Here is a 22,267-nt window from a genome sequence, read left to right as displayed (position 1 = left end):
CGCCTTGTGTTGTGCCTCGTGGCACTGCGTGTGGCCTGGGAGGAAGCGCCCCGTTACGTGGGCACACCTTGTGTTGTGCCTCATGGCACTGCGTGTGGCCTGGGAGGAAGCGCCCCGTTACGTGGGCACGCCTTGTGTTGTGCCTCATGGCACTGCGTGTGGCCTGGGAGGAAGCGCCCCCGTTACGTGGGCACGCCTTGTCGTGTTGTGCCTCATGGCACTGCGTGTGGCCTGGGAGGAAGCGCCCCTGTTACGTGGGCACTCCATTTGCAGATCCTGCATTGTTTGCACATTGGAAGCCTCTGGCAACCCTGAGTGGGACAAGTCTGTTGCACTATTTTCCCAAAACCTTGAACTTACTTCATGTCTCTTTTTTATAATTCTCAGATGTTTCAACCTTTTCATTATGAGTCTGTTTGCTATGATGCTTTGTGATCAGTGATCTTTGATGTTATTATTATAATTGATTTGAGGTGCCATGGACCATGCCCGTATGAGACAATGAACTTAATTGATGAGTTTTGTGTCTCTTCTGATTGCTTCACTGACCACCCTCACACACACACACACACACACACACACACACACCATGTCTCTTCTCTGTCTCTATCTCTCTGTCTCTCCTCTGGCCTTCCTATATTCCATGAGATACAACAATATTGAAAGTAGGCCAACCAGTTAACCCCCACAGTGGCCTCTAAGAGTTCAAGCTGAATGCATCAGAGTTCTCTTGGTTTAAATCAAAGGCTAGAAGTGGTTAAGCTTAATGGAAAAGGCAGGTTGAAAACCCCTGTAAGCTTTGAAAGCACAGCCTTTTGTGCCAAGCAGCCCAGCCGTGGATGCAAATGAAAAAAAAATTAGTTTTAAGTTTTATTTATTTGAAAGGCAGAGTGACAGAGAAAGAGCTTTTCCACCTGTTGGTTCACTCCCCCAATGACCACAATGGCCGGGGCTAAAGCCAGGAGCCTGGAGCTCCGCCTGGTCTCCCACATGGGTGGCCATCTGCTGCTGCCTTCGCAGCTGCATTGGCAGAGAACAGGATCAGAAGCCACACCAGGACTGGAACTGGTACTCTGGTGTGGGATGCTGGCACTGCAAGCACGGCTTAGCTTGCTGCACCACGACGTTGGCCCTAGGAACAGTTCTTGAAGAAAACCAAGTGTTACTACAGTGAACACACAGATGATAAGAAAGCAAGCCAGCCTCATTGCTGATCCGAAGAAAGCTCTAGTGATCGGGGTCGAAGATCAGAGCGGCCAAAGCCTCGCTCTGGGCAAGGCCCTAACTCGTCACTGTTGAATGCTGAAAGAGGTAAGGAGACTGCAGAAGCGAAGCTGGTGCCCAGCAGGCGTGGGTCCCTGCGGGTCAAGGAGAGAGGCTGCCCTGTAGTGTGAAAGCGCAGGCTGAGCAGCGAGCTGCCCACGGGTGTGGCGAGACCTTGCATGCAGGGGGCACCTGCAGCACCGGCTGCAGTGTAGATGAGAGGCCCTCATGCTGGGCGGTGCCGTGACGCAGAAGCAGCATCAGATAAGTGTTGTCTTTCGTGTACAGTAGAGCCCTTACACTAACCTAACCTTAGGGATTTCCTTAATTTGACAAATGTGTCTTCATAAACCTAGAGCAAATATCTTATGGTGAAATGCTGAAAGCTCTCCTTCATGATTGGCAACCAGACAAGGAAGCCTACTGTTAATACTGCTGCACGTTGGGGCCGGCGCTGTGGCACAGTGGGTTAAAGCCCTGGCCTGCAGCGCTGGCATCTCATATGGGTGCTAGATCAAGTCCTAGCTACTCCACTTCCCATCCAGCTCCCTGTTAATGTGCCTGGGAAAGCAGCGGAGGATGAGCCAAGTCCTTGGGCCCCTTCTCCCAAGTGGGAGACTCGGAAGAAGCTCCTGGCTCCTGGCTTCAGATCGGCTCAGCTCCTGCCCTTGTGACCATTTGGGGAGTGAACCAGTAGATGGAAGACCTCTCTCTCTCTCTCTCTCTCTCTGCCTACCTGTCTCTGTAACTCTTTCAAATAAATAAAATGTTTTTTAAAAAGTTGCTGCACATTAGACATCCTAGCCAGTAATACACTGAAGCAAAAGCAAACCACAACAGAAAACAAGGGTTAACGGCTGAAAAGAAAGAAACAGATCTCAGCGATATATGTGATCACCTGTGGAGAAATCTTATGGGGGCCCACAGATTATTAGGGCAACACATACATTAGTTGACCTACTGGATACAAAGTCAGTGTGCAGAAGTCATTTGGATCTCTGTTTACTGGCAACAAGCAAAATGAAAGTTTAAAATGGTTTCCATTACAGTATTATCTCTAATAATGAATCTAACAGATGATGTTTAATAATACCTTTAAGCAACAAACTACCAATTAAACTAGAAATTAAAGCAGATCAAAATAAATGGGAAGAAATATTCATGCATTATTGGAAAGCTCAATACTGTAAAGATGTAAATGTTTCCTAAATTGATATATGAATTCAGTGCAAAGTTAGTCAAATCTTAACAGGAAAGTCTGATCTGAAAGTTTATATGCAGATGCTAAGGACTGACTCAAAAACTTATGTAGTAGCAGCTTGTCTTTTTTTAATATTTTTATCTATTTATTTGAAAGGCAGAGTTACAGAGAGTCAAAGGCAAAGAGAGAGAGAGGTCTTCTGTCCTCTGGTTCACTCCCCAAATAGCGGCAATGACCTGAGCTGGGCCAATCTGAATCCAGGAGCCAGAAGCTTCTTCCAGGTCTCCCATGTGGGTGCAGGGGCCCATAGGCTTGGGCCTTCTCCTGCTTTCCCAGGCACATTAGCAGAAAGACCTGGATCAGAAGTGGAGCAGCTATGACTTAAACCGGTGCCCATGTGGGTTGCCAACACTGCAGGCAGTGGCTTTACCCACTACTCCACAGCGCTGGCCCCAGGAATAGCTCAAGTCTTAAGGTGAGAAGACTTTCTCTGTAGATGTCTGAATTTTCTATAAAGCCGGAGTAATTGGAATTATTGGTGCAAGCACACTCCCCTGAAGCAGATCTGCACATCTGGGACACTTGTTTATACCAGAGGTGGCATTACAGAACAGAGGAAAATCATAGGAATTTTTAATAAATAAATATTTTATTTATTGTCATTTACTTTTATTTTGTTTGAAAGATATAGAGAGATAGAGGTCTTCCATCTGCTGGTTCACTCCCCACATGTCCATACCGACCAGCTTGACACCAGTACCTCAGAACTCCGTCTGCATCTCCTACTGCGTGGCAGGGGCCCAAGAACTGAGCCAGTGTCTGCTGCTTCCCAGAGTGCACTTTTTCAGGAAGCTGGCTGGGAAGTGGAGCAGCCAGGACTTGAACCGGGCACCGTACTGTGGAACGCATGCGTCCGTGCAACAGCTTAACTGCTGTGCCAAATACCCACCTGAACGCTTCTAGTACATAGTTTGAGGATATCTGTTTTAGAAAAAATTAAATTGTATGCTATCAAATTGCAAATATTAAAAAAAAAAACCTGCAGGTGAATTTAGTGATTGAAATATGAAAGCAAAACAGTAAGACTTGTAGTGTTTAGAATGTAGGACATCTTCATGACCCTGGAGCAAAAGAAAATCTCTGAGGACCCAAAAAGTACTAACCTTATATGAAACTATGACTAAAACTCGACAGCATTAACATCAGGAGTTGAGTCCATCAGAAGACTCGAGTAAGCATGTGAAAAGACAAACTGTGCGGTGAACTATGGAATGGGAGAGGATATTTGCAACAAAAAGTCCACTTGCAGGGGAGGGAGAACTCAGGGCAGTGAGATCTGAACAGACACCTCACCCAAAGATGATACCCACACTGCCGGTGAACATACATTCAGCCGCGTTAGTCTGCACAGAAATGCAAATGAAAACCACAGTGGCATGTCACCACTCACGCACTAGGTTGGCTAAAATTAGAGATGAGGAATGCCAGTGCTGCCGGCTGGGCAGCAACAGGAAGTCTCTTACAAAGCCATGGAAATTGGCGTGTCCACTGCGGATAATATCAAACTGTGACCCAGAGCCTAACACACGGGAGTACACACCCGTAGCTGAGCAGTCCAGCCCCAAGGGTGTACTCAACATCCGGGTGTGTCTGTGCAGCAACGAGAAGTGTACTGGGATGTTCACAGCAGCCTGATCCAGAATAGCCGAGGAATCAACCAACCCAAATGACCACAGCCAGGAAAAAGGACATGTTGTTGGTAGACAGGTCACGCAATAAGGATGATGAGAATGAACTTCAGCAGCTGGAAACCAAGGCTGAATCTCACGAACAGAATGCTGAGTTACAGAGAGCGACACTAAAAAAGAACATGAAATTCAGAACCGATGAGAACCGTACCGCTGGCGGCAAAGCAGTGGCGAGCGTCAAGGGTGATTCCAGAGAAAGCCACGGGGCGATTTTCTCTGGAAAGGAGAGAAGCTAGGTGATAGGCGTGGACTGCCGGGACGGGCCTCCGTGTCCTGGCGCTGTGTGCTGGTTGACCTGAGTGGTGGCTGTAGCTCTGTGCACTTGCCTGTGTGTTTTTAGTCACAGTGAGAGGTCTTGTTCTCACCTACAATCATGGAGGCAGTTTTGTAAGAATTTTTTAGAAGTGCAAAGCAAATGCATTGTTCTTATTGATGTAACGGATCCAGCAAAACCGAAGCCTGGCTTAGCAGTAGGGAATGCTTAGTTCCTCGAAAAGCAGAGGGATCAGCAGCACCAGGTGCTAGGATTGGGAGCTGCTGGTGGGGGAAGGGCAGCGCTGGGAGACAGCAGTCAGGGACAGACACCACCTTCTGAGGCGCTTAAAAGTCCCCCAGTTGCTGCTTTGAAAATAGACAGGTGAATTAAGTGCCTGTAAGTTGCATACGCAGGTTCCCAACCAGCCACTCGGGGTGAAGTCCAGAGTCGGGCGTCTCCAGCCACGAGCTCTGAGGTCAGGAGGCAGCGCTGAGGACCACCAGACACATAGGGGGGAGGTTGCTGCGAAGCCCCAGGAAGCCCCAGCTTGGAAGAAGGTGGAATTCCAGGGGCCACTTCCAACTTGCAAAGGGAGAGCTAGACTGAGCCCATGACACAGAGGCAGCCCCGGGCGTCTGTTGGTTTCCTTCCTTGCCTTGCCACACAGAGGGTCCCTTTTCCTTTGTCTAATTTATTTCTGTGGTTTGTACCAGGATGGGAAATGTTGGGCAATAATGGTTGCAAACTGATGTTAAACTGTATCCAGAAACCTCTGAACCGTGGAAGCAGCTACTGGCAGTGCCCTCTGTATGCAGCCTTCCGTGGGGACCCCAAGGCTGTGGTCAGGAGCCAGTGCAGCCTCATTGCGTTTCACTTTGGTTTTTTTCTCTCTTCCATGTAAACCTAAAGTTCTCCTTTCACATTTCTGTCTTCATCTGCTTGTTTCTTGGTGTCTGTTCCCCCTGGAGATCACTACATTTCAAGTTCTCAGAAAGGTATCCGACAAAAATCTGTGCTCAGAGCTTGTTTGATCTGGCTGTCTGTTCTGCCGCAACCTCTCAGCGAGACGTTTTACGGTTGGTAGCTGGGTGATTTCCCATGGCTCTCCAGCCTCCCTTTCAGTGTCGGTGGCTAAGTCTCCTTTGCACCTGCTGCTTGATCCGGCAGGATGTCGAGAGCTGGAGGTGAGGAAGGAGCGGCCATGCTTCCTCTGACTTTGGAATGCCGTCACCTGGTGCATGCCTGGCCCTTAGCTTCTCACGTGTGGGCTGTTGCCTAAGTCTTGGTTGAGAAAAAGCCGTAAAATTTTGCACTTTTTCAGTGATGCTTCTTAAGGCAGCTTGCCCGTCCCTGTCCTGTGCTGCTCGGTTGAGAGTAGCACTCTGAGGAAATAACTCGCCGTGTCCGTGAAGAGTGTAGGATGAAAGTGGCCCTCACCAAGTTCAGGAGAGCAAGCTGGCGGCGCTGTTGGCACGCACCAGACAGCTGCTTGAATGACCGCTTGCCGAGGGGCGGGCCAGAGCCTCACCCTCAGGTGGCCACGGCATTCTCAAAAGAGATCCTTGCTGTAGCGACTGTCCTTGTGAGGTCTGTCGGTGTGTGTGTGTTTCACTCTCGGCTGTGTTGTTATCTCAGATCCACGTAAACCTACAGTCTCACTTTCTGTGGCCCTTCCATTTTTTGACTTCATCTTTTGTTCTGGATTATTTTTTTCCTCTTACTCCAGACTTTCTGCAATTTTTGTTTGTTTAGGCAAACTTAGGCTTTGATTTCTTTTTTTGAAAAAAAAAATAATAGTTTTTAAAATCAGAAAAACGCTTCATCCTGCATTTTTAAAAACCAGCTTGTGAATACGTTCCTTTGACTCACCCTGTTCTCTGTATTCTCCAAGGAGGCACTTCAGTTCGGAAAGAAATCATCAAGAATAAGATCAGAGCCATTGGAAAGATGGCGCGGGTCTTTTCAATCCTGCGGTAAGGCTGTCTGTCATTCAGTGTGCTATAAAGGGGTTTTGAGCGTACGTTGGAAGTCCATTTCAGAACAGCTTTTTAAGAACTGGAATTTGGTAGTAGAACTGCCTGCAGGTCTTCAGGTTGCGCGCAGAGCACCCGATTCGCAGAGTGAAGTGACTGGAGATGTCCTGGCAGACCGCCCCGGGCCAGCCTCCGATGCAGTGGGTGTGCTGGCTCAGATTTTGAAGTCAGATTGCCTGTACTCAGATTCTGGCTCTGCCTCTTCTTAGCCACGTGAGCTAATCTCCAGGCCTTGGCTTCTTTGTCTGAAAACTGACCTAACAGGACCTACCTCATAAGCTTGCTAGGTGGACTCGTTGGGATAATATATGGGAACATGAGAACAATGCCTGCTTCGCAGGGGCCTCTAATTGGAAAGCAAGAGCTGTCTGGTCGTGTAAAATGGAAATACTTACAGAACACATGCCTTTCTTGAGTCAGGGGAAGGAGTGGAGGTGGGAGAGCTGCCCTCATCTCTGCTGCTTTCCCTTGCTGTGCGTTCTGGAGGTCTCTGTGCTGCTGAGCCGTGTCCCTGGCGTTAACCCAGGGCTTTGGTCTTCCTTTGCAGGGAAGAGAGTGAGAGTGTGCTGGCTCTCAAGGGCCTGACCCCCACAGGCACCCTCCCCCTGGGCGTCCTGTCTGGAGGGAAGCAGACTATCGAGACGGGTGAGTATGAGGCCGTTTCTTTCTCTGAAGCGTGCGTCCGCACGCAGCAGTCAGCGTGCCTCTGTAAACTGGGGCTTCTCCCGATGAGTGGTGCCAGAGTCGTCGGGTATCCACCTGGGGGAGGAGGGGGATGATTAATCTTGACCCTTCTTCCTAGACACAAAATCAATTCAAAATAGACTGTAACTTAAGTGTAAGAAGTGAAACAATAAAACTCCTAGAAGAAAACCTGGCGAGTAGGCGTTGGGGGAGGCAGGGAGTCCTTAAGTAGAAAAAAGTCCTAACCTTAAAAACTTAATAAATCAAATCCACTAAAATTAAGGGTGTCTTCTCATAAAACACATGATTAAAAGAAAAAGAAGGCAAGCCACAAACTGGGAGAAGATTTTTACCGTGCACATGCCTGATAAAGGACTTGTGTCCTGAATATATAAAAGAACTACAAAGCAGTAAGATGAAAGCAAGTAAAAAGGTCAAAGGGTCATATTAGATACGGCACCAAGGAGGATACCAGAAGGGCCAGTAAGCATATGAAAAAGTACCTGATGTAGTTACAGTCATTCTTTTTGGAAATGGATATTAAAACCACGGTGCAATACCACTTCAAACACACTAGAATTTTAGGACAGTAGAATGGCTAAAAAAAAAAATGGCAAAAAAAAGTGTCAGTATGCTGGTGGGGAACTGAAACTAGATGCATCGTAGTAACTTGGTTCAACCACTTTGTCAAGCTGCTGGACTAAAAGCTGTCTGCCCTGTAACCCAGCAGCTCCACTTCTGGGTGCATCCGAGAGAAAGCAGTGTCCAGTCCACGTGAGGATCTGCACCACGGCTTTCTCATAATTACACCAGACTGGCCCACGTGTCTGTCAGTAGTAGAATAAATACATCGAGTCATTAATACAGCAGAATATTGCTCAGCAAGTATAAAGCAAGTTGTCTTGGACTCATGTAACAGCATACTTGAACCTCACAGATGGTAAACGAAAGAAACCAGACACACACAGCAAGAGCCGACCGTGGTGATCCTTGATGTTTAAGAACAGCCCGTCCGTGCCGGTCGAAGTCAGAATGGCGCCTCTGCCGATGGTGGACATTAGCTCAGGCACAGGGACATTGGAGTGGTGGGCACGCTCTACCGCTCTGGGCAGTCGCTCTGCGTGGGTGTCTATGTAAAAGCGTGCTGAGCTGCACATTCCACCGTATGCACATGGTACTCCTCACGTGTTTACCTCCTACCCTAACGAGGAGCATTCTGGGAGTTCGTGTGTCTGAGAGGGCATTTGCCTCTGCGTGCAGCCGTCCACCCCAGGGCCACGGCACGGTTCAGTGAGTGTCGGTTCTAGAGACCCGAGGAGGCAGCGCTGTGGAGTCTTGGAATGAAGATGCTGGTGTTTTTCAGAATAAACATGGATCTTGTCAACCAGGGGAAGAGGCAGGAATCGCATCATTGGCAAGAAAACCAGAGTTGAAGTTTTAGTACCTTAAAAGTTAACTGTTTTTGTCCTCTGGCTTTTACTGGACTCTTTCTACTTTTTTCTTTCTGTGGAAATTTTACTGCTATTTGCTCTAGGGACAAACCCACTGTAGAACTGAATGCCTCCTCCTCTTTCAAATCGGATATTGAAATTGATTTAGCTGTTTAGAAAGAAGACCAGCCGGTGCCGCAGCTCACTAGGCTAATCCTCTGCCTGTGGCGCCGGCACCCCGGGTTCTAGTCCCGGTCGGGGCGCCGGATTCTGTCCTGGTTGCTCCTCTTCCTGTCCAGCTCTCTGCTGTGGCCCAGCAGTGCAGTGGAGGATGGCCCAGGTGCTTGGGCCCTGCACCTGCATGGGAGACCAGGAGGAAGCACCTGGTTCCAGGCTTCGGATCAGCGCAGCGCCAGCTGTAGCGGCCATTTGGGGGGTGAACCAATGGAAGGAAGACCTTTCTCTCTGTTTTTCTCACTGTCTAACTCTTCCTGTCAAAAAAAAAAAAAAAAAAAAAAAGACATTTTCTTCTTGGAAGTACACGATTTGTTTTCTTAATCCCTTTAATTCCCTTTAATTTCAAAAAGATTGGTAAACTATTTCAGATTAAAGGTTTTTTTCCTCTCAAATATACAATTATTTTGTAGGCAAAATTCTGTTCCACCGTTGCTTTGGTAATTACTCATGTTGAGATATTAGAGAGCAGCTCTGAACAGGATTTTTTTTAAAGATTTATTTATTTGAAAGAGTTACATAGAAAAGGAGGCAGAGAGAGAAAGAGAGGTCTTCCATCCGCTGGTTCATTCCCCAAATGGCCACAACGGCCAGAGCTGGGCTGATCCGAAGCCAGGAGCCAGGAGCTTCCTCCATAGTTCCCATGTGGGTGCAGGGGCCCAAGGAATTGGTCCATCTTCCACTGCTTTCCCAGGCCGTAGCAGAGAGCTGGATTGGAAGTGGAGCAGCCGGGACTCGAACCGGCATCCATATGGGATGCTGGCACCGCAGGTGGCAGCTTTACCGGCTACACCACAATGCCGATCCCTGAACAGGATATTTTAAGAGTAATTGGAAGTTACAAAGGTAAAGAAAAAATGGGATGTTCTATGGAATACTTATTTGAAAAGTTTTGAGAATTTGCCATCCCACAAGTTTTTGTTTTTAATTGAAACCACTTTTTTCTAGAGGAAATCTGGATCAAGTAATTGAGAGTATTTTATGTCCACGTTGTTAGTTTATAATTCTTGGCCACGTTTTGGGCTGAGTCCAGTTGTATCCAGTTTCTCTTCAGCCCTGGTTTGATTATGAATGCTTTAGTGAGTACAGATTGCTCATTGATATTTGCAAAGCTGATGGAAATGTTCAGGAATGGTGAGAACAAAACTAAAGTTGGAGCCAGCTCTTCAGAGCGTCTTGCACTCCCGTTGATGGGCAGGTGCTGAGTTTCCTCTGTACTTTCACGTCAGAGTCTGAGTTCCGCAGGTTCATGGGCAAACGGGAGCATCGGCTGCAAAAGACCTTGTGTTGTTGGTGTCACTTGGGAGCACTTTCATCCACCAGCTCCCAGATGGCCTTTTAACACACACTCATGTGGCCCAACTTGCTCCGAGGATTTGAGTGAGTTCTGTCTACAACACAGTGACATGAGGAGAACATGCTTAGAAATGGGAGGACAAAGGCAGTCAAAACCAAAGTAGCAGTCAGCCGCACATGGACTCCCAGCTTCCTAGTAGCCAAATAGAGAGGAAAACTAAGAACAGAGATTAAAAAAAAAACCAGATCCGTTGTTATAAAATGGACTGCATCAAAATGAAAAACCCTTGTATGCTGTCAGTGGGACTGTCAAGAAAGTAAAAAGACAACCCATAGAGTGGGGGAAGATATTTGGGAATTTCATTTCTCATAAGGGCCTCGTATCTCGAAAATACAAAGAACGCTTACAACTGAAGTAAAAAAGAGACATCCCACTGCAAGGTGGTACAAGCATTGAATTGAGTTTTTCCCGAAGAAGCCATAGAAATGGCACACGCAAAGATGTTCTGCATCATTAGACATTCAGGAAGTACAGATCAAAACTGCAGTGAGAGACCACTGTCCACCCCCCAAGGTGGCTGCAGTAAAAAAGACAGCTAAGCAGAAGTGTTGGCGGGAATGCAGAGACACTGGGACTCAGAACTGCTGATGGGGACGTGGAGCAGGGCAGCTGCCTTGGAAAGTGTTCTGGCAGTTTCCCAAACGACCAGAAATAAAATTCCAGCCCTGGTTGTCGCCACCTCCCCAGAGAAATGAAAACAAACTCATGCAGCAGTGTTTGGCGTTCTCCATAATGGCCAAGGAGCTGACGCAGCCCAAGTTGCCGCCAACTGGTTTGACAAACCAGGGTCCATACGATGGCACACCATACACCTGGGCTTCTGCACGGGACGTTGTGAAAGTAGAACCTGTCATCAGGGGGGAGCCCTTGTGTCATTCCAGGTCTGTAGCATACAGAACAGGAGAGTAGATTAGTTGAGCGAGAGGATGAGGTAAGGATGGACAGTGGGCCGTTAGTACTGACGAGCTGGGGGTTTCTTTCTGGGTGATGAAACATTCCAAAGACAGTGGTGATGGCTGCACACCTCTAAATATACGAAACCATTAACTTGTGTAAGTGTATTGGGTAGTTCATGAATTACACTTCTGTAAAGATCTTCAGGAGGAATGAAACAGCTTAGTTTTGTGTGTCTGTTTCTTATCGCGGCCCTCCGTGATAGCAGATGGCTGCTCTCTTAATATTTAATGCAGAGAGCAGTCCTCGGAGCACCGCCCGTGCCCCCTGTACCACGCGGCTGGTGGACGCTGCTGGGAGCCGCGGCCCAGCTGTGCAGCTCCGGGCCCAGCGCCGCTCTCTCCTCCCAGCAGCGGCCTGGCTGGTGTGCTGTGGGAAGGCACTGCTGCTTCCCTTGCTGTGTGTTCCACTGCAGGAGACTAGGGAAGGTGCGGCCCTGCCCTGACAGTGCCTGCGGCTGGTGGGCCAGAGTCCACGCGAGAAGCCGGCACCCGCTGTGCGTCTTTCACCCTCTCTCCTCGTGCAGGGACATGTAAAGCCTCAGAGGCAGTAACCTGTTGCTGTCCCTTGTTCTTCCCTGCTGCCTTTATAACAGCAGCCCCGGGCAGCTGACAGGGTTCTCCTAATAGGATCTTTCCCGCTACACCCTCCAACCTTTTCGTATATTAGGGGTTTTCCTGTCTGGAAAAAAAAAAAGGCGCAAGGTTGATCTCACGGTACTAATTTGCTTCCTTTTCCATGACTGGAGGAGAGGGGCCTGCTCCCGCCCACTGGGTGGAAGCCGTGTGGGCCGGAAATGTCAGGCGCGGCCGCATCTCGAATCCCAGATGGGTTTGTGAGTTCTCGTGGGGAGCTGAGTAGTTCTGTGCCTTTGCTTGCTTAGTGCTCCACCCCCAGGCAAGAAATGGTCCCTCACTTGGAACCTGTGTCTTCTCTCTCCAAATCCCAGTCTAGTATTCAAAGGCCATTTTTAAAAAATTAAGTAATTCCAAAGGTCCATTGGACCCCCCTCAAATCCCTTGAGAGCAACAGGTAGTGATTGTTCATAAGGTTTTCCAGTAGGACACAGCAGCGGCTCATGCAGTGTTACCTGAGTTACGACAAACTAAAGAGTGCTTGTGATGTTACCTTACTGGACAGGACAAATGACTGCGACAGTGAACGTCAGGACAGAAACTGCCAGCTGAGTGTTTGAAATGAATCGAGCAGGTCCCACGCCCCTGAGGTGTGAGTGCAGAAGCTCCCCCCGCCTCAGCTGCCCGGTCTCCAGTTAGGTCCCTGCGGTCCTCCTGTCCTTTCTCCAGCCGCGTGCCTTTCTCGGTGGTGAGGGTAGGCGCAGAGGCGGGGCCGGGGTGTCTGTGCTGTGGGTTACTCACTCTTTTTCTGTCTTCATTTTTGCATGCCACCACTCCTGCCCTCTCACAGCCACAGTAGAAGCCGTAGAGGCCCGGGAAGGTATGGCCGCATTCCTCTGATGGATGTCATTCTGTGTCTGTCTGCTAGTTTTGAAAAGGTTCATGGACATTTCCAGTCGTTTATTTTCACATCACTAGAACTGTAACAGTGAGAAGAGGCGTGTTCACAAAGCAAGTGTGCGCTGTGTCCTGTCCGTGTCCCTCGCGGTCACCTTTGCCAGACGTCCTTACAGGCCTCTGTCAGTGCTCATGCAATGGCTGAAGCTTAAGCAGCCGGCATGAGGGTGTCCGGAGGTTAAGTCCTACGCCCCTGCCGTGTGGCAGAGACATCCATTGGGTTCCAGGAGCCTCTTAATGACCCTAAGGGAGCTCCAGAGCAGAGGCGAGAGTACACTGGAGCTTAGTTTGGTTCATTTCTGAAGTTGCCCCAAGGCAGTCAAGGCAAATTATCTTTGTTTCTATGGAAACATTTTAGGAACGTTATCTATGAATTTGTGGATGAACACCATTGGAATGAATAAACTTACATTATAAGTACATTAGGTAGGATTGCTCAGACTGGGAATGTCTTTCCTTGGTTAGACAGCTTGAATCAGGAGGAAAATACTAGACGTTATTTTGACGGCTTTGAACGTAACATCCCGCACCTGGTTGTGCGAGATAAAAAGCTGGCCTAAACCAGAAGAGCAGCCCTCCTGTTTGTGTTTTGTCTCGTGGTCAGCGTGGTGTAGTCTGTCTCACTAGTTCTGTTATTCTGGTGCGCCCTTTTTCTCCTGTCCAGCACATTTCTGGCCTGTAAGAGAATCCTTCTCAAATGTGGTGGGGCCGAGAGCTGGTTGGCTCTTGGTCAGGTCTACTCCGCTGCCTCTCGGGCCTAAAGGAAGCAGTAGCTTCGGAGAAGGCTGCTTGGCGCACTCCCCCCGGGAGGAGTGCTCCCTGGCCGCCTCTGTGTTCCTCCAGGACCCCTCGGGAGGAGTGCTCCCTGGCCGCCCCTCTGTGTTCCTCCAGGACCTCCCGGGAGGAGTGCTCCCTGGCCGCCCCTCTGTGTTCCTCCAGGACCTCCCGGGAGGAGTGCTCCCTGGCCGCCCCTCTGTGTTCCTCCAGGACCTCCCGGGAGGAGTGCTCCCTGGCCACCTCTGTGTTCCTCCAGGACCTCCCTGGAGGGGTGCTCCCTGGCCACCTCTGTGTTCCTCCAGGACCTCCCGGGAGGGGTGCTCCCTGGCCGCCTCTGTGTTCCTCCAGGAACTCCCTGGAGGGGTGCTCCCTGGCCGCCTCTGTGTTCCTCCAGGACCTCCCGGGAGGGGTGCTCCCTGGCCGCCTCTGTGTTCCTCCAGGACCTCCCGGGAGGAGTGCTCCCTGGCCGCCTCTGTGTTCCTCCAGGACCCCTCGGGAGGAGTGCTCCCTGGCCGCCCCTCTGTGTTCCTCCAGGACCCCTCGGGAGGAGTGCTCCCTGGCCGCCCCTCTGTGTTCCTCCAGGACCTCCCGGGAGGAGTGCTCCCTGGCCACCTCTGTGTTCCTCCAGGACCTCCCGGGAGGGGTGCTCCCTGGCCGCCTCTGTGTTCCTCCAGGACCTCCCGGGAGGGGTGCTCCCTGGCCGCCTCTGTGTTCCTCCAGGACCTCCCTGGAGGGGTGCTCCCTGGCCGCCTCTGTGTTCCTCCAGGGCCTTGCTGCATGCTGGTAAGAACTCGTCGAGCTGGGGCTGCCCTGCCTAACAGCACAACCCACCTTTCCTGTGTTTCTGCAGCCATCCGAGGGTTTTCGCTTCCGCACAAGATCCGGAGTTTTGAAGAAGCCCGAGGTCTGGACCGAATTAACGAGCGAATGCCACCCCGGAAAGACGGCGTGCACTCGGCTGGGCCAGTGAAGTCAGCGACGCCGGCGCACCCGGACACAGCGCACAGGAGCGAGCTGGGGAGGAAAGCCCAGCAGTGACTCCGAGGCCGGCTGTGGCGCAGGGGAGTCAACACCCAGAACAAGCTTAATTTATTTATTGTTGGAAAAGGCAACAGCGGCCACTCAGCCGCACCTGGAGGTGCATCCAGATCCAGTCGGCACTTATTCTGTACGGAAGGTGACCATTTTGTAATTCCTTTTAACTTATGTTCAGTATATATGTACATAGACAAAAGTGCATCTATTTTGTTTTGCCCTGAGTTTTAGAAACAAATCTCGTTGTTGTCGGAACATATGTGGAGTCTTGTGTATAAAGGGGGCTTCCCCTAATAAAAGGGCCTTGGAAACCTCCGTCCTGGGTTTCTCACTCACACTAGCCATCGCCTTTACTCTTCCTTCTTAGAAGCTCATAGCGTTCATCTAAGACTAACAACTTTTCAGATACGAGAATGTTTCTTCCTTGTCATTTTTACCCGGTCCTGCCGGGTGCCGTGGGAGAAAGTCCTCGTAGATTTCAGCCGGAAGCTGCTTCGCGCAGGTGGGAGACTCGTTGTACCGGAACCTGTAAGGGAGTAGCCGGCCCAGCGCTCTCGGGCCGAGGGGGGTGATTTCCATGAGAACCCACTTTTTCTGGACTCCCAGTTCCTTTTACTGTGTTCTAGGAAGGAAACATTTAAAACCAGGAAGGATTTTCCTAGAGTTACTTAAAATTTGTCGATCTAACCATGGACATGATTGATTTATAAAATTTCCTTAGAGCCTTGGAGACGATTTTGAAAAGAACTTGAAATATTGCCAGATTCTTTGGCCTTCATTTTCGGCCCCAGGTGACCTGGCCATGTGCAAGGCGGGTTCCATTTCTAAGTTTCTCACAGCGCCCTCCACAGAGCCGTCAACAGCAAGGAATACGTGTGCCCGCTGTGCTTGCCTGGGCGGTCGCTTCTGTCTCGTGTCTGTCATTCCGAAATCACGGGGGCCGGTGGACGCTGATGCACGGGGTGATCCCCCTGGGATCTCAGAGTCTTGCTACAGGGCATCGGACGAGAGAGGATTTCCTGTCTACCAAGCACTGGGGGTTTCTCCGTCTCCAACACTCATTAGGTTGAACCGTATGTCAACCTCCATAGCATATTCTGGAATATGAAACCAAGTACTCAAATAAAGGGAATGATCTTCCCTTGTTTTCCATGTGACAGCCAACTAGTGAAGGAAATTTGGGGGACACCTGGGCCCCTGTTTTTGGTTTCTGCTGGTCACAGGTCCCGTGTCATAATTGCCATTGTCAGCTCTGCAGCGAATGCCCGCACTGTGCACGCGGCAGCAGAGCGTGGAAGATGCACGTGTCTGGAACCGCGTAGTGCGCCCTTGGAAGGTGAGACTCCAGCGTCGAAGCAGGGATCACAGACGGTCGTGACGCATGCTGGGAGCTTCAAGGAAACAATAAGGAGACATCATTGCTTTGTGAGTTTTCATAAGAAGAGTGAAGACAGCCCAGCTTTCTGAGTTTTCTTACACCTTTTGCTGATAGCACCGAGTTTGCTTATGCAAGAGATCACAGCATTTTGAAGGGCTGGGGTGCACCTGCGTGGACTGCCCTGTTAGTAAGAAGCTGGGAAGGAGACGCAGGTTCCTCCGCTGGTTGTGAGTCAGCGCTGTGAAAGGAGAAAGTCCCCAGCAGCTGTCCTTGCTGGCCTTCCTGTCGTGCTCAGAGGAAAGCAGCTGCTGTGTTTCCTCCTGCTGCTCGCTCCTGCAGCCCCAGGGTGTGAAAGGTGCCTTGGGGAATCTTTCCCGATGGCGCGTGGTGGAGATGAGAGTCCCACACCCCGTTCTTGTCATGGAAGCCAGGGTTACCCACACACACCGCACAGGGCGGAAACCACCCTGCAGAGCCTCCATCTGCAGGCTGTGGTGAAGTAGTTATTGCAAATCCTTAGTAGCAAAGCCGGGTCTCTTTAGCTTACCAGGATGAGTACTTGGGAAAGTCTTCGTATCTTCTCAAGTGTCCTGTGATAAAGCCAGCTTCCTGGAGGGTGTGTTCCCCAGGTACTGCGCTGTTGAGGGGTCGGCCACAGGAGACAGGTGAGAAGCCACGATTTAAGATAATGGAGCATCAGCTCTTGATGGGAGCTAGTTTGAAAATTTTGTTGAGGTGTTTTTTTTTTTTAATTTTTTTTTTTTTTTTTTTGGACAGGCAGAGTGGACAGTGAGAGAGAGAGAGAGACAGAGAGGAAGGTCTTCCTTTGCCGTTGGTTCACCCTCCAATGGCCGCCGCGGCCAGCAAGTTGCGGCCGGCGCACCACGCTGATCCTATGGCAGAAGCCAGGTACTTCTCCTGGTCTCCCATGGGGTGCAGGGCCCAAGCACTTGGGCCATCCTCCACTGCACTCCCTGGCCACAGCAGAGAGCTGGCCTGGAAGAGGGGCAACTGGGACAGAATCCGGCGCCCCAACCGGGACTAGAACCCGGTGTGCCGGCGCTACAAGGCAGAGGATTAGCCTAGTGAGCCGCGGCGCCGGCTGTTTTTTTTTTGTTGTTGTTGTTGTTGTTTTTGTTTGTTTGTTTGTTTTTTTAAGATTTATATATTTGAAAGAGTTCCAGAGAGGGAAAGACAGAGAGAGAGAGAGATCTTTCATCTGCTGGTTCATTCCTCAGATGGCCACAACGACCAGGTCTGGGCCAAGCCGGAGCCAGGAGCTTCTTGCGGGTGTCGCCTGTGGGTAGCAAGGGCTGAAGCACCTGGGCCGACTTCCACTGCTTTCCCAGGCATTAGCAGGGAGCTGGATGGGAAGCAGAGCAGCTGGGACACGAACCGGTGCCTGTAACATGGGATGCTGGTGGCCCAAGCAGCAGCTTTACCAGCTGTGCCACAACAATGGCCCCTGAAAATTCTGTTGAGTTCTAAGGGAAAGATACTTCTCTAGAACGGGTGGGAGTGCATTTCAGCATGATACAGGTGGCCTTTTAAAGTGAGGCTCCCTTGGGGCTAGTGCTGTGGCTCAGCAGGATAAGCTTCTGCCTGCAGTGCCAGCATCCCATATGGGCGCCGGTTCGAGTCCCAGCTGTTCCACTTCCACTCCAGCTCCCTGCTGATGCACCTGGGAAAGCAGAGGAAGATGGCCCAAGTGCTCGGCACCCTTGTGGGAGACCAGGAAGCAGCTCCTGACTGGCCTGGCTGTTGCAGCCATTCGGGGAGTGAACCTCCTCTCTCCTCTCTCTGTGTAACTTTGACTTTCAAGTAAATAAATAAATAAATCTTTAAAAATAAATAAGTAAATAAAGTGAGGCTCTCAGCCGACGTATAGTCCCTACATAGGTGTCTGCACCTGTGACTCCAAACAGGAGACAGCATGACCCTTGGAGTACCAAGTTCAAGACCCCCTGCGTTAGTGTCTGTGTTCTGAATGTTTTATAGCAGAGGCAAAACAGGAAGCCAAGGCGTGCCCACGCATAGGATGCTAAAACAAAAACCCCCCTCGCTCCCCTTAGAACTTCAGGGTGGCAGCTTGGTTATGGTACAGACACTGCTGATTGCTGGCCTGCTGTGACGAGATACGGACCACAAGGTGAAAGCTGCATCATATACTCTGGGGGCTTGGGGCGGCTCCTTGCCCAGGCGCAGGGGGTCAGTGTGTTCCGTGCCCTTTACCATACCTGCACTGCCTGTCTCTGTTCTTCCCTGAACAGCTGCAACTCAGTGGAGTACTAGCAAAGGTTGGCTTTCCTCACCGACAGCTAACTTAGGGATGACTTCCTGACGCTGTTCCAAATGGGAAGTGAAAAGCCCGGGGCTGTTTGTCAGTGGAGGAGTAGAATTTAATGTCCTTGGGAAGCGGTGGCTGATTTCTTGAAACTGGCCTTGGCATTGTCCCTTAGATCCTCTTCTGAGTGGTTTATTTTCTTTTAAAGATTCATTTATTTTTATTTGAAAGGCAGAGTTACAGAGGGGCAGAGGCAGAGAGAGGTCTTCCATCCACTGGTTCACTCCCCAGACGGCCGCAATGGCTGGAGCTGGACCAATTCGAAGCCAGGAGCTTCTTCCAGGTCTCCCACACGGGTGCAGGGGCCCCAGCACTGGGGCCGTCTTCCACTGCTTTCCCGGGCCACAGCAGAGAGCTGGATGGGAAGTGGAGCAGCTGGGACAGTGCCATGTGGGATGCCTGCGCCAGCCCCTTCTGAGTGGTTCAGGACCTCTCAGAAAGATGGAAGGTGTGCCTGCAGGGGATAGGGCTTGGCCATCGCTCACGGGTCTCTGCAGCCCCTCAGAGCAGAGAGGCCGAAATCTGTTCCCTCCGCCCTCCCTCGCTCTGTAAATATTGTAGCTGATCTCTAGAATTTTAGCATACCACATCAGTCAATACAAAATTCAAATTCTTGAGAACTGTGTGCATCCTGACCCGTCAGGGTGACCGACCAGCCAGCCAGCCCAGGGTGGCTAAGCCCGCTAACATGGGGTTTAGGAAGACCTCCCCGAGACTGACTTCATTCTAGTTTTGCTTTGCATCATCAGCTTCTCCCCAAGCTGTAGAGAAGGAATCTCCGAACCCATGAAGCCTTGTGCAGTACCCTTCTAGAACCCCCAGTGTTACTCTGGTTGCTACAGTAACGACAGAACCCGAGTTTCTTTCAGAGCATTTTTCAGCTTTCTCTACAGAGGCAGAAACGTCCCCGGTGGGAGGGAGACCCCAGAGCCCCCGTGGGTAGGCAGCTCCGTTCCCTGCAGTATCTGTCTGTGGTTATAACTGTGGGTCCCATCTTGTGTGGCACCGGCCCCCGTCTTTCCTGAGTCTGTCAGGAAGGGAGTGAGGGGCAGCCGAGGAAGCCCCAGCAATGGGTTGAGGAGGTCCGGGTTCCACAGGGGACAGTTCCGAAGCATTGTGTTGCCATAGTCCCGTCGGGGCACTGCCGCCATCAGCCGCTCGTTACGAGCGAGCAGATGTGTGTAGAGGGAGCAAGTGGTAGTCGGAGGCCAGGGCTGTCGCAGAGGACTGTGCTAACAACGGGGCTTTGTGCCGCTGGCAGAGTGTAAAAGAGGGCGCCCATGTTACCCTGGGCCTCGGGACCTGGCCTGCCTCTCTCCAGCCCGCCCGAGTGAATGGGGTCAGTGCTGGCTGTCTCATCTATGCAGTCACAAAGGTAAACAGAGGCTCTTCCCTCCGGGGAGGCCTTGGCCTCAGGCCCCAGAGCCTCGGGAGACTTGCTGAATAACACCTTTGTCCGAGACAGGGTTCTGCGTCTTCTCTTCTGCGCCCTCATGACCAGTCTAGGTGGCTTAAGATCGAGAAGAGAGGACACGGACGTGGGCCACCCCCTGAGCAGCTGTAAAGTGGGGCCATGCACACTGCCTGCCCGTAAGTTCTTGCCCCATGCTTCCCTCCCTCCACGGAGTTCTCTCTGGATACCCACCCCACTCCCTGCTTTTGTGGGTTCCTCTGCGTGTTTAAGTGAAGTGCACATAATGAGGAGGCCTACCGTGGCCTTGGATTTGGGAGCAACGCAGGTGCATTCTTAGCTGCCACAGAACCTTCTCGGACATGCCGTCGTGAGCACTTGACTTTCCCCCTCTCGGTAGGCCGTGGCCCAGAGCTGTTCTTCCCAGCCGGCATGTCAGCAAACATTTTCCGAGGGAGGCTCCCAGGTGGCCAGCTGTAGGAGACTGGCTGCGGCGTCACTTTTCCTGAGGTTCTTCTGGGTGATGGATGGATTATATGTTTGTGCTTGGAGATTGCCTTGTTTCCTGGTTGCAGTTATGTTAAAGAAAATGTTGGCCGTGTTATTTATTGGAAAGAAACCATTTAGTCAGTCTCTTTGTGCACCAGAAATTACTTTGTTGGAACTTTCTTACTGTGTATTAGAAGTTATCTTTAAGATGGGAGGGAAAAAAAAAAAAACCTTTAAAATTAAATGGTGACTTTAATGGCTCTCGTGTCATTATTTCTTGTACTTCCTGGTGGAGGCGCTTGTTGGCTCTTGCTCGCTTCGTAGTTCCAGAAGTCAAGGGAAGGCCTGGCTTCCGCTGCCTGCGCTGGGCTCTAACCATGCTCAGCCGGTGCCCTCTGCCCTCCGCCCCCAGGAGGGACTTCCAGCGCCGCAAGGACCTCTTTCTGTCACCTGCAGCCGGCTCGCGGGAGAGCAGTCTGGTGGCTGCCCAGCGTTTCTCTGTTGCCCATCAGAATCGGTCCCCTCGGCCCGGCCTCCTTCCTGGCATCTTGCCCCCCACTAACTGATACTCGAGTCTCAGCTGCTGGGCGGCTTCTCCAGCAGAGGCCGCTCCGGGGAGAAAAGGCAGCAAGCTCCCAGTCCTTACAGAGCCTAGAAGTAGCTTCCACGATAGAAGCGGACGAACTCCGCATGTGCCCCTAAGTGCAGGGATGCTGGAGAGGAGTTGGACTACTAAGAACAAAGCGGTAGAGCAGCCCGGGTGCCTTTGAGAAACAGTATCACGGGGTGCTGTGGGTTCACACAGAGGAGTAGGCTGTGCGGGGCGAGCTGGGGCTGGGGGCTCGGGAAAGCCCCCGTGGCAGGTGATGCCCGCGGAGGTCAGAAGGCGCCACCCAGCACTGTTGGGTCTGCTCACGGCGACTTTGACATCACACAGACAGCCATGTTATGCTAACGGGCCCGCAGGTGAGCCCACGTTCCTATCTTCAAATAAGGTGAGTGTGCATCTGGGTTCTTCATTATCCTGATCGCATCGTGACGTAGCGATGTCTTTGGACCTCGGCCCAGGCTTTCGTGAAGTGAAGTGACGTTGGCCCGGCTTCGCAGAGTTGTGAAGAACCTTTTAAAAGCCTAGCAGTTCAGGACTTGGGATCAAAGTCGTGCTGACCTCTTGCTGGATCTGGATCAGATCCGGTCCCCACCTGCAGCCTGCTCTGCATGGAGTCTTGAATCACAGTGTCCAGGTTTTAGAAAGAATCACGTGGGCGGAGACAGTGCAGTTTCAACAGGAGAAGTGAAGTCATCTCTCGGACGGTGCAGTTAGGGAGCAAGTGGCTGACAGAACCCAAGGAGGTGGGGAGACAAGGTCAGTCTTTGTCCGGGGGCCAGAGCACTACCTCATGGTGTCCCCTGGCCAACACCCCGCCCCTTATCTTGCCTCTCTGTTTCTGCGCGCTGGGAGACCTCGTTTTCCCGCTGTTGGTTCTGCGCCCTTCTTTGTGGCCGAGGGGACTTGGCTGGGTTTTCGCTCTGAGCTCATCTCTCATTATCCTCCCCTTACAAAACGGACTGTCTGAAGAGCTGAGCGCCACTGGCCTCGCCGTCCTCAGCGGCTCCGGCCGTGGGTTCTCAGAGGCACCCCATGGCACATTGTACTTGCCCTCCCCCCCACCCCATGACAAGAGGAGAGGCATTGCTGTGGTGTCGCCTGGAGGACCGGCAAACTAGGCAAAAGACCGCGTCCCCTCACAGCTGTCAGGCTTCGGGTCGGGTCTCAGCCCCTCCCCTGAGACCCTCGTGTGGATTCCCGTCGCATCCTGTGTGCACAGGGAGGCCCCAAAGCATCACCACCGTCTCTCCATACGGCGCTATGGCGCACACACGCCCCCTCTGCACTGCCGGCTCCGACACGGAGCGTCTTTCACTCACAGACTGTGCCCAGAGGGGCCAGGCCATGTCACTGCCAGCTTCGGGGGGGCCTTTCAAAAGCCCCAAAGTGGGTCACTTGCATTTTGGCACCCCGCTTGCCCCTGTTCCCACGAGTGGCCCGTGCAGACAAGGGCCATCAGTAGCATTAGCGGGCACCGGAGTCGGGAAGGGGCAGGGGAGAAAGGGAGGGGGCCCGGGGAGGAGACACAGTG

General features: G+C 51.5%; 2 protein-coding genes across 8 annotated transcripts in view; both read left to right on the top strand.

Annotated features, from left to right (window-relative positions):
* The window catches only part of PPP3CC (protein phosphatase 3 catalytic subunit gamma), a 114,673-nt gene extending 99,854 nt beyond the window's left edge, over positions 1-14,819 (top strand). Inside the window, exons 11-15 of one of the 5 annotated variants that reach the window (XM_070047317.1) lie at positions 5,437-5,463; positions 6,360-6,441; positions 7,049-7,146; positions 12,586-12,615; positions 14,320-14,819. In XM_070047317.1, the coding sequence (XP_069903418.1) occupies positions 5,437-5,463; positions 6,360-6,441; positions 7,049-7,146; positions 12,586-12,615; positions 14,320-14,507 (425 nt within the window). In that variant the 3' untranslated portion in view covers positions 14,508-14,819. The remainder of the gene's footprint in view (positions 1-5,436; positions 5,464-6,359; positions 6,442-7,048; positions 7,147-12,585; positions 12,616-14,319) is intronic. The other 4 variants (XM_070047318.1, XM_070047319.1, XM_070047320.1 and 1 more) reach the window with 4 other exon arrangements.
* Positions 14,820-16,625: 1,806 nt separating this feature from the next.
* The window catches only part of SORBS3 (sorbin and SH3 domain containing 3), a 33,342-nt gene continuing 27,700 nt past the window's right edge, over positions 16,626-22,267 (top strand). For 2 of the 3 annotated variants that reach the window (XM_051836738.2, XM_051836736.2), the window contains exons 1-2: positions 16,626-19,601; positions 19,692-19,816. The gene's annotated coding sequence lies outside the window, so the exon portion shown is untranslated. The other variant, XM_070047323.1, reaches the window with a different exon arrangement.

The sequence above is a fragment of the Oryctolagus cuniculus genome, chromosome 8 (genome assembly GCF_964237555.1).
Source record: "Oryctolagus cuniculus chromosome 8, mOryCun1.1, whole genome shotgun sequence".
NCBI lineage: Eukaryota > Metazoa > Chordata > Mammalia > Lagomorpha > Leporidae > Oryctolagus > Oryctolagus cuniculus.
The sequence above is the reverse complement of the archived record's forward strand: the minus strand, read 5'-3'. Positions and strand labels throughout refer to the sequence as shown.